Source organism: Amblyraja radiata, chromosome 10 (assembly GCF_010909765.2).
Source record: "Amblyraja radiata isolate CabotCenter1 chromosome 10, sAmbRad1.1.pri, whole genome shotgun sequence".
NCBI classification, from domain to species: domain Eukaryota; kingdom Metazoa; phylum Chordata; class Chondrichthyes; order Rajiformes; family Rajidae; genus Amblyraja; species Amblyraja radiata.
The window spans coordinates 6,239,837-6,251,469 of record NC_045965.1 but is presented as its reverse complement, the minus strand read 5'-3'; the positions used below and the strand labels follow the sequence as shown (position 1 = coordinate 6,251,469).

General features: G+C 46.1%; 1 protein-coding gene across 1 annotated transcript; it reads left to right on the top strand.

Annotated features, from left to right (window-relative positions):
- The first annotated feature begins 258 nt into the window (after positions 1–258).
- Positions 259–10,171, top strand: LOC116978129 (tumor necrosis factor ligand superfamily member 6-like). Its single transcript, XM_033029152.1, has 4 exons — positions 259–563; positions 688–727; positions 2,629–2,685; positions 9,566–10,171. Exons 1-4 carry the CDS (start codon positions 327–329, stop codon positions 9,967–9,969), a joined length of 738 nt encoding a protein of 245 aa, XP_032885043.1. The 5' UTR covers positions 259–326; the 3' UTR covers positions 9,970–10,171.
- The last annotated feature ends 1,462 nt before the right edge of the window (positions 10,172–11,633 follow it).

Genomic DNA, 11,633 nt, shown 5'->3' with positions numbered 1-11,633 from the left:
GAAGCCAGCTAGTGCAGAAACAGCTAGAAGGCGCAGACCACAAGCCTGAGGTGCAAATGTGCTCGGTTGATAGAAGGTGCAGTGTCGGTCGGTTGTGCATCATCTGGCCAGCGCTTGGAAATGTCTGTTCACACTTCAACTTAGGAGGGGGGGGGGTGGGGGGGTGGGGTTGTGTACGTGGGCACAGACGGAACAGAAACTCAACTATAAAAAGAAGCTCCCACAACTCGGTACTCGATTCTGAAGAGTGGAGGATTACTTTTGCACTGAGAGCGGTGAATTCAAAGGGGAACACTGCTCTGAGGGCTTCTTTGGTTCATTTGACCATGCAGCGGAATTACCCCTATCCGCAAGTGTTCATGGTTGATGGCAACCCGAACCTCAATCCCTACATGCAAGCCCCTGTATGGACTTTGCCCACTATCAAGAAGAGGAGAAAACTGGGCTGCAAGACAGTAGGCTGGGTTCTCATTCTCAACTTGGTGCTGCTGGTACTGGCGTGGCTTGCACTGGGCTCCATCAAACTGATTGAACTTCAGAGGGACATCAAAGAAATCAAAGAGGTACGATGACCATGCGGAGGAGGACTGATGGGTTAAGGCTGGTGTGGTGCGGTCGAGGGAGGGATGCAGAGGTGCAGGCAGCCTGAATGGGAACTTGCAAACTAACTATTTCTCTTTTTATCAGGGTCATAAAGAGAAAGGTCCATATGCAGAGAAAATTATTGGTAAGTTGGAATGGCTTAAATGCAAAATGTCACATGCATTGATCTAGTGGACAAAGGGTTTAAAGTGAGAGAGGAATGATTTAATAGGAAACGACTTTTTCACTCAGGTGGGTGTATGGAACGAGCTGCCAGAGGAGGTAGTTGAGGCAGGCACTATAACAGCATTTAAATGATATTCGGACAGGTACACAGATAAGGAAGGTTTGGGGTATCTTGGTGGGCTTGGGCAAGTTGGGCTGAAGGGCTTGTGTCTGTTCTGTATGACTCCTTGACTTGCAAATGTGATCTGATGCTTCTCAGGACAATTCACAGGATCAAAGATTCCTGTTATTTTTGCTGGATGGGATGGGGGGAAAAATTGAGATTCAGTGTTGCCCTGGACTGCATTGAGTGCATTGAAACTTGGTATTATATGATGCAAAATAAATATTTTCAATGCTATATAATGCACCTGATAAAGTTGAAGGGAGACCAGTTAGCTGTAGATAAAATTATGAGATGCATAGATAGGTTAGACAGGCAGAAACTTTTCCCCAGGGTGGAAATATCATATCTTAAAGGGACGTAGCTTTGGTGAGAGTGGTAAAGCTGGGTGGGGCAAGTTTTTTTACACAGTGCCTGGAACACCCTGCCAGGGGTAGTGGTGGAGGTAGATAGAATAGTGGCGTTTAAGAGACTTTTGTATAGAAACATGGCCACCAGAGGGCGCCGACGATGGCAGCCTCGCTAACAGTCTGTTTGTCTTTTTTTGTTATTTTTAGTGCGTTTTAAAAGTTAATGTTCTCTAGTTTGTTTTATGTGGGGGTTGGGGAGGGGGTCGGGGGAATCTTTTTTCAATCTCTAACTTTGCCGGAGATGCGATTGTTTTCCGGATCGTATCTCCGGTCGCTCTGCGGCCTAACATCATGGAGCTGGCGGCCTTGCTAGAGACTGACTTTGAGCCCCCCCCCGCGGGGACGTGGACTTACCATCGGAGTCGATCCCTTCCCTTGCCCGGGATCGATGCTCCAACCGCGGCCTGCGGATTTCACCATCGAGGAGCTCGTGGTCTCGGGTTGAGACCGATGTCGGGAAGCTCCAAACTACGCAAAAGGTTCGACCAATCCCGACCCGGGCCCGATCGCCCGGCAGGGGGTAGATAAGATCCCCCCCCCGATGCAGGAGCTTGATCGCCCCGACACGAGGGCCCAAGTAAGATCGTCCCGTCAATGGAAGTCTCAAGGTCCCCGACCGTGGGAGGGCAAAGAAGGGAAGAGATTAAACTTTTTTTCGCCTTCCATCACAGTGAGGAATGTGGAGGAGTCACTGTGGTGGATGTTTATGTTAAAATGCATTTTGTGTGATCCATTGCTTTTTATTAGTATGACTGTATGGCAAATCAAATTCCTCGTATGTTGCAAAACATACTTAGCTAACAAAGTATTATTGTGATTATGACTATGACTATGATTATGATTATGACTTTGATATGCAGGGAATGGAGGGATATAGATCATGTGCAGACAGATTTGGTCTTGGCATCATGTCCAGCACAGACATTGTGGGCCGAAGGGCCTGTTCCTGTGCTGAACTGTTCTATGGTCTATGGTCTATGTTCTAAAAAGCAAAGATAACATTGAAAAGGGCAATTGGCAAATTAGTATCGAACATAATAGAAATTTGCAAAAGAAAGGTCACACTAACTTTGATGTATTTTCTGAATTGCTAAAGAATAGAGAGAGTGTTGGGATTAAATTCAACACAATTAATGCATCTTTAGAATAGTCAAATCAAGTAGGCCATGACCTTTGCTGCAAAGTCAGTGGGTGACCCAAAGCTGAGCTGGTGTTTGCGCTGAGTTTGATATAAGATGCTGTTCTGCCTCTTCCTGTTGTGGGCTCATTACTTTGTGCATTTCACAGGAACTCGGAACGTGACAGAGTCACCCAAGAACCTCAAAGCCGCTGCGCACCTTACAGGTCAGTAACAACTAACTCGCGTGTCCCCGCCAACAGTGGAATAAGATGGATGCCTGGAGACACAAGTTAGTGCTGATGCTTGCAACCTTGCATCGTACACAAAGTGCCGGACTAACTCAGCAGGTCAGGCGCACAGTGGCGCAGCGGTAGAGTTGCTGCCTTACAGCGCCAGAGACCCGGGTTCAATCCTGACCACGGATGCTGTGTGCGCGGAGTTTGCACGTTCCCTCTGTGACCGAGTGGGATTTCTTCAGGTGCTCTGTTCTCCTCCCACACTCCAAAGACGTGCAGGTTTGTGGGTTAATTGGCCTCTGTGAAAGATTGTCCCTAGTGTGTAGGATAGAACTAGTGTACGAGGGTCGCTGGTTGGTGTGAACTCGGTGGGCCAAATGGCCTGTTTCCACGCTGTATCTCTAAAACTAAAACTAAAAGTAATCTCTGGAGGACATGAATAGGAGACATGTGTAGGAAGGAACAGCAGATACTCCAGAGATGCTGCCTGTCCCGCTGATTTACTCCAGCTTTTTGTGTCTACCTTTGGATGGGCGACGTGGTAGGCTGGGACTCTTCTTCAGGTGGATGCCTGAGAAGATGGAGACTGATTGGGAGACTGAAAGTGAAACAGAGACCAATGGAAGGGACTAGAGAAGTAAGATGAAAGAGCAATGAAGCAAGCAATATGCAGAGTAGAAGGAAAGGTGGAGGAGGCGGAGGGGAATGGGAGGAGATAGGGGGTGGCGGAGTTCAACAAGAGAAATGTAAAAAAGACTTGGAGGCGACACGGTGGCGCAGTAGTAGCGTCGCGGCCTCACAGCGCCAGTGACCCGGGTTCGATCCTGACCACGGGTGCTGTCTGTAGGAGTTTGTACGTTCTCCCTGCGCCAGCATGGGTTTTTGTCTGGGAGCTCCGGTTTCCTCCCACACTCCAAAGACTTGCAGGTTTGTAGGTCAATTGGCTTGGTAAAACTGTAAATTGTCCCTAGTGTGTGTAGGATAATGTAAGTGTGCAGGGATCGCTGGTCGGCGCAGACTCGGTGGGCAGCAGGGCCTGTTTCCGCGCTGTATCTCTAAACTAAGCTAAACTAAACTGGACAAGAATAAATCTATGAAATGAAAACAAAGCAAACATCTTGAAGTCACCTTCCTTTCGGCTGATTCGAATCAGTAGCAGGTGATGCTACACCTTCAAGGATGCCATGAATATCCAGTCAGGCAACAGCACGCAATAGATCTTATTGTTTGCAAATTTGGCCTGAATAATGATATCAGAATTCAGCCCACTTAGGCAGAAAGTGTAAAGGATTTTAGTTTTGCTGTCAATGGGAAAGATTGCTTACTTACTTACTTACTACCTATTATGCTTCCTGGCATGTAGGGCAGCAACAAAGGTCCTCCACTCCTGTGTGTTCTGGACTAGCTTCTGGACACTACCCCAGGTCAGGTCCATTGTTTTCATTTCATCCTAGCATCTGTCGATAGCCCTGGAAGTCCATCACACCCAGTAGTGTTGATTCCTTCAGTTGCTGCTTCCGTAACATATTTGTTTTACGAGGCAGGGTTGTTAGTCCTGTGCTCAACCTCCAACCTGGAGGACCAGTGCATCGCTCTTCGTCTCGCCTCTACCCTTCGACCTGTCCAGCATGGGAGACCCTCACAGGAGACGAATCTCCCACTGGCATAGCTCTAGTGGTCACTGAGACACACAAGCTCCCCGACCACGACAAGGTTGCAATACAACGGGCAGGGGAAAGATTGCACCTCAAGAAAAAAATACTCAAAGTATCCATGAGGATGGAGAATGTCGATCTAATTAATAGTGGCATTTAAGAGACATTGGTGATGGGTGTCAGGGGTTATGGGGAGAAGGCAGGAGAATGGGGTTAGGAGGGAGAGATAGATCAGCCATGATTGAATGGCAGAGTAGCCTTGATGGGCCAAATGGCCTAATTCTGCTCCGATCACATGAGCTTATGACATTATAGAAATATTGAAACATAGAAACATAGAAAATAGGTGCAGGAGTAGGCCATTCGGCCCTTCGAGCTTGCACCGCCATTCAATATGATCATGGCTGATCATCCAACTCAGTATCCTGTACCTGCTTTCTCTCCATACCCCCGATACCTTTAGCCACAAGGGCCACATCTAACTCCCTCTTAAATATAGCCAATGAACTGGCCTCAACTACATTCTGTGGCAGAGAATTCCAGAGATTCACCACTCTCTGTGAAAAATGTTTTTCTCATCTCAGTCCTAAAAGATATTCCTGCATCTAACCTGTCCAACCCCTTAAGAATTTTGTAAGTTTCTATGACTTATGACTTGGATACACACTCAGATATGCAGGGAATGGAGGGAGCATGGATTATGTGCAGGCAGATAAGAGAATTGGTCTTTGCATCATGGTTGGCACAGTCAATGTGGGCCGAAGGGCCTGTTCTTGCGCTGGGATATTTTCTATGTTTGATATTCTAACACACCAGGGGGCGCCGTTGATAAATGAGTTCTTTGAGATTTCACAGTGTGGGTGGAAGATTGTTATGTGCGGTCGGTTACAACAACCAAGTTTTGTTAAAGAAAGAATGATTCACGATGGCACGGAAAGAGTTGAAGGGAGACGATGAGAGAGAAGATGGGAAAATATCAAGAAAAACACCCGTGGACTCAAGTAACTGCAGGTGCTGGAACCATGAGCAAAACACAACAGAGTGCTGGAGTAACTCAGTGGGTCAAGCAGCATTGCTGGCGGACATGGACAGGGAACATTTTGGGTTGGGACCCTTTGTCAGACAGGGTAGGTGGGTGGATAAAGGCCAGAGATGAAAAGGTGCTTAAAAAGGCGTGAGACCAGGAGAGAAGGGGCATGAAATGTGGGGCTGGACGATGGGTTGAAGGGTTTAAGAAGGAACTGCAGATGCTGGACAATCGAAGGCAGACAAAAGAGCTGGAGAAACTCAGCGGGTGCAGCAGCATCTATGGAGCGAATGAATTGGCAACGTTTCGGGCAGAAACCCTTCTTCAGATGAGTTTTAGGGGACAGGGGAAGGAAAATGTTGGTGGGGGGGGGGGGGGGGGAAATAGTAGGAGAAATAGGTGGACATTAAGTGTAGGAAGGGACTGCAGATGCTGGTTTACACACTGAAGCTAGATACGAAATGCAGGAGTAACCCGCTGAGCTACTCCAGCATATTGTGGCTATCTTGGGTGGATATTAAGATGGGTTATAGTTAAGGGAGGGGGGAAGAAAAAAGTAGGGAGAGGTTGCTGGTTAGTTACCTAAAATTGGAGAATTCAATGTTCAAAGATAAAAGCTGGACTTTCCCTGTAGCTAAACATTTCCACTTTAGTATTCTCTTTGTAATAAAAATCAATACTGCCGCTGTACCGCCATCTTTCCACTAGGTGTCTCTCGTGTGTCGAAATGAAGTGTAGGGAGAGAGAAGGGATGTAGCGGTTACTTGAAGTTAGAATAATCAATAGTCATACAACTGGGTTGTAATACTAAGTGAAGTTCTATATATAAAAAAACACAATCATTGGTGACTGATTCTAGCAATGGAATCAGAAAACATAAGTAAAAGTCTGAAAGAACTGATAGCATTAAAAAACATGGAAAAGTACGTTTAAGTATTATGTCTTTCGACACAGCACCAGAGACCCGAGTTCGATCCTGACCTCTGGTGCTGTCTGTGCGGAGTTTGCACGCTCTCCCTGTGACCTTGTGGGTTTCCTCGAGGTGCTCCGATTTCCTCCCACATCCCAAAGATGTGCGGATTTGTAAGTTAATTGGCCCTCTGTAAATTGCCCCTGGTGTGTAGGTAGTGGGTGAGAAAATGTAGGGAAAATGTGTAGGAACTGCAGATGCTGGTTTAAACCGGAGATGGACACAAAATGCTGGAGTAACTCAGCGGGTCAGGCAGCTTCTCTGGAGAGAAGGAATGGACGACGTTTCGGGTCGCGACATTTTGGGTCTTGACCTGAAACGTCACCCATTCCTGCTCTCCGGAGATGCTGCCTGTCCCGCTGAGTTACTCCAGCATTTTGTGTCTATCGTCGAGGGCAGCAAGGTGGAGCAGTGGTAGAGTTGCTGCCTTACAGCACTTGCAGAGCCGGATCAATCTGTGCTGTCTGTGCTGTCTGTGCGGAGTTTGTACGTTCTCTCCGTGACCACCTGTCCAGCTGAGTTACACCAGCATTTTGTGTCTACCTAGTGTGAATGGAGTGGATGGGAAAGTGGGGTAACATAGAACTACTGTGAACGGGTGACCGTTGGCCAGCGTGGACTCGGTGGGCTGAACGGCCTGTTTCCATGCTGTAACACTAAACTAAACTGAACTAGACCATCAATCGCCATCACGGCTCACATCCACATTCTCAACTGAGCTCCCACACAGCTGTACATCTCAAATCCCGAGCTCACAGTTGCCGCACCCCACCAACGGTGGGAGAGACCTTCATCATAATTAGATGTTTGCAGCATCACTGGAGGACATGGATAGGTGACATTTTGGGTTGAAGTCATTCTTCAGATATTCTCTACTCTGAAGAAGGATTGCAGCCTGAAACGTTGCCTACCTAGGTCCTCTTTATGCTGTAGGAAGGAACTGCAGATGTTGGTTTGCACTGAAGCTAAGCACAAACTGCTGGAGTAACTCAGCAGGACAGGCAGTTTATCTGGAGAGAAGGAATGGGAGACGTTTCGGGTCAAGACAAGACACTTCTCCAGAGAAGCTGCCTGTCCAGGTGAGTTACTTCAGCATTTTGTGCCTATCCTCCTAAATGCTGTCTGATTCATTGAGGTACTCCAGCACTTTGTGTTTTTTCTCCTCAAGATTCCAGCATCTACTATTCCTTGTGTCCTACATGGATAAGCAAGTTTCAGGTTGGGACTCTTCTTTAGACCGTCCTTCTGAAGAAGGGTCCTATCAAATGTCGTCCAGAGATACTGCCTGTGGTGCTGAGTTACTCCAGCACTTTGTGTTTATTTTAGATGTTGATGAGATGCATTTATCGAACAGGTTATGCTGAGCACTAATGACCAGGACTTATTGTTCCACATCAGTAATCACATGTTTATTTTAGGTTAATTTAGTTTAGAGATACAGCATGGAAACAGGCCCTGCGGCCCACCAAGTTCACGCCAACCATTGATCACCCGTCCACTAGTTCTACACACTAGGGGCTATTTACAATTTAGAGAAGTCAATTATCCTACAAACCTGCTCATCTTTGGGAAGTGGGAGGAAACCGGAGCATCCCGGAGAAAACCCACAAGGTCACAGGGAGAAAGTGCAAATTTCGCACAGACAGTACCTGTAGTCAGGATCGAACCTGGGTCTCTGGAGCTGTGAAGTGAAACACAAAATGTCCGGGCTCATCATTTCATAAGTTCTAGAAGCAGAATTGGACCATCTGAAGGAGGGTCTCGACCTGAAACGTCACCTATTCCTTCGCTCCATAGATGCTGCCTCACCCGCTGAATTGCTCCAGCAATTTTTGTCTGCCATCGTTTTTTCCAGCATCTGCAGTTCTTTCTTAAACAAAGAGTTAGACCATCAAATACATTCCGCCATTCAAGCAAGGCTGTTGTATATTTCCCCCTCAACCGCATTCTCCTGCCTTCTCCCCACAACCCCTGACACCCGAATTAATCAAGAACCCGTCAATCTCTGCCTTAAAAAGATCCGTTAATTTGGCCTCCACAGCCTTCTGTGGCAATTAATTCTACAGATTCACCACCCAACTAAAGAAATTCCTCCTCATTTCCTTCCTTAAGGTATGTTCTTTTATTCTGAGGCTATGACCTCTGGTCTGAGACTCTCCCACTAGTGGAAACAATCTCTCCACATCCACTCTATCTAAGCTTTTCACTATTCAATGAGTTTCAAAGGGGTCACCCCTCATCCTTCTAAACTCAGTGCCATCAAACGCTCATCATAGGTTAACCCACTCATTCCTGGGATCATTCTTGTAAACCTCCTCTGGACCCTCCCCAGAGCCAGCACACCCTTCCTCAGATATAGGGCCCAAAACTGTTCACAATACTCCAAATGCGGTCTAACCAGTGCCTTATAGAGCCTCAGCAGTACATCCCTGTTTTGTACTCTAGCCCTCTGGAAATAAATGCTAGCATTGCATTCATCGATTCGGGTGGGAGATTGCAACCTTCACGTGGTCCACCCTGTTTCGACCAATGCAATCAACCCGACGTGCACTAACAAATAGATCAAATAGAACAAATTGACCTACAACTTTAGGCTGTGCAGGCCATACGCAAGAAGAAGAAGTCTATCGATTCGACTAGCAAGTTAACTTTTTGAGGTTAATTGTGAGGCTGGTGAATTTTCCAGTGAAATTGGTTTGTCAACAGTCATAAAACACAAGATACATGAAACAATAATTTCTTTAATTAAACATAGAAACATAGAAAATAGGTGTAGGAGGAGGCCATTCGGCCCTTAGCTGGCACCACCATTCACTGTGATCATGGCTGGTCATCCCCAATCAATAACCCGTGCCTGTCTTCTCCCCATATCCCTTGATTCCACCAGCCCCTAGAGCTCTATCTAACTCTCACTTAAATCCATCTAGTGATTTGGCCTTGACTGCCCTCTGTGGCAGGGAATTCCACAAAATTAATAATTCTCTGGGTGAAAAAGTTTATTCTCACCTCAGTCTTAAATGGCGACCCCTTTATTCTAAGACTGTGGCCCCTGGACTCGCCCAACATTGGGAACATGTTTCCTACATCTAGCTTGTCCAGTTCTTTTATAATTTTATATTATAAACAAACATTGTGTTGTGTTATTGTACTGGGTTGCGTTGTGTATAATTTTGAAATGCATATTACTAATCTTTATTTGCATTGGGTTTATTACAGGATATTATAACTCTGCTTACACCAACCCACTCATGTGGAATCACCAGCTGGGCCATGCCATCATCAGAGGCGTTACGTACAAAGACTGCGGTCTGGTCGTCAACCAAACTGGACTCTTCGTCGTTTATTCCAAGATCTACTTCCGAGGATATAAATGTGAACGCAGGAAGAATTTGGGGCACATCCTATTCAAACGGTCGACTCGCTATAGTAAGGACTTGATTCTGATGGAATCTGAGAAGATGGGCTACTGTTCACTGAATGATAATAGCTGGAGCACCAACAGCTACCAAGCAGGAATTGTCACCCTTACCAAAGGAGATTCCCTCTATGTTAATGTGTCATATCCAAAGCTAGTTGACTCTGATGAGTCCAAAACGTTCTTTGGACTATATAAGCTTTAACACATTGTTACTAATTTATACGTTGATGAATAGCTGAAATCATTTTATTTAAACACAAATTAAAAGAATGCATTCCATCCACACATGTCCCAACTCCAACAGTTTGAGGTCTTCACTGCGATCTCCAAGTGGGAAAATCGTTCACTCCAAACTTCCCGTTTTACTGAGAGGTCGGCACGTTGACGCAGCGGTAGAGTTGCTGCCTTACACCGCCAGGTTCAATCCTGACTCTGGGTGCTGTCTGTGTGGCGTTTTTCTCCCTGTGGCCACGTATGTTTTCTCCGGGTGCTCCGGTTTCCTCCCACACTCCAAAGATGTGCAGGTTTGTAGGTTAATTGGCTTCGTAAAAATTGTAAATTGTTCCCCGTGTGTGGGATAGTGCTGGTGCACAGGGTGATCGGTGGTCGGCACAGACTCGGTGGGCCAAAGGGCCTGTTTCCATGCTGTATCACTAATGTAAAGTAAATCTAAAGTAACATATCGGGAGCCCTCAGGCTATCTTTAATTTCACTTTACTGGGCTTCACCTTGCACTAAACATGATTCCCTTTATCCTGCATCTGTTTATTGTGGACATCTTTAGTGAAATGTCTAGTCTTTTCACTGACTGGATAGCACCCAGCAAAAACACAGGTTAATTGGCTTCTGTAAATTGTCCTGAGTGAGTAGGATTGAACTAGTGTACTAGTCAATGTGGACTCGGTGGTCGGCACCGACTTGGTGGGCCGAAGGGCCTATTTCTGCGCTGTGTCTCTAAAACCAAATCTAAAATTAATCTGCTCTCCATGGCAACGCCATGGATCGTAGCTTGTGATCGTAGCTTGCGAATACGGGGGCTATGTAGGGAGGAGGGCATAATGGGAGAAAGAGGGACTCAGGTATTTCAAAGCCATGATTCTTCTCTCACTTCGACTGTTTCTTTGTCCACAAAGGCAGGCAGATTATTATCGTCAAATCTGTGCAGTAGGTTTTGCAGTAGGTGAGGCAGCGGTAGAGTTGCTGCCTCACAGCGCCAGCGACCCGAGTTCGATCCTGACCTCGGGTACTATCTGTGTGGAGTTTGCATGTTCTCCCTGTGACCACGTGGGTTACTCTGGGCTCTCCGGTTTCCTCCCACATCCTAAAGAGGTTTGTCACTTAATTGGCCTCCTGTAATGTGTAGGGAATAGATGTGAAAGTGGATGTGAAAGTGAAACATAGAACTAGTGTAACGGGTGCTCACTGGTCGGTGTGGACTCGGTGGGCCGAAGGGCCTGTTTCCATGTTGTATCACTAAACTGAACACAGGATTAGGCAGATCTGGAATTATTTTGCTCTTCGGACTCACTCACACCTTGAAATAAAATTAACCAATGTCGTTTTAAAGATGGCAACGCCATTTTAAAATAATCTGCTTAGATTGAAATTGTGTGCAATGCGTTTGGCTGTGCGTACCATGTAAAATATTATTTTTGAATGTGGAGAGACCTCCCTGAGAAACAGACTGTTGTGTGCATTGGACCTGGTCTCAATCAACTAATCATTTAGGATTCTTCCATCAGGAAAAATAATTATCTGTGGCAGCAAATCAGTGTCCTGGTGAATAATGTCCTTATTGGTTTCATGTCTCTTCGAAACACAGAACATTTTAATTTTATTGGTAACCAATTTGATGACAAAGATTTG

Excerpts from the sequence above, each read along its gene's own strand:
- LOC116978129 (XM_033029152.1), top strand. The coding sequence starts at position 327 with ATGCAGCGGAATTACCCCTATCCGCAAGTGTTCATGGTTGATGGCAAC. Across the intron at positions 728-2,628 it reads ATATGCAGAGAAAATTATTG|GAACTCGGAACGTGACAGAG; the intron begins GTAAGTTGGAAT and ends TGCATTTCACAG. Across the intron at positions 2,686-9,565 it reads AGCCGCTGCGCACCTTACAG|GATATTATAACTCTGCTTAC; the intron begins GTCAGTAACAAC and ends GGTTTATTACAG.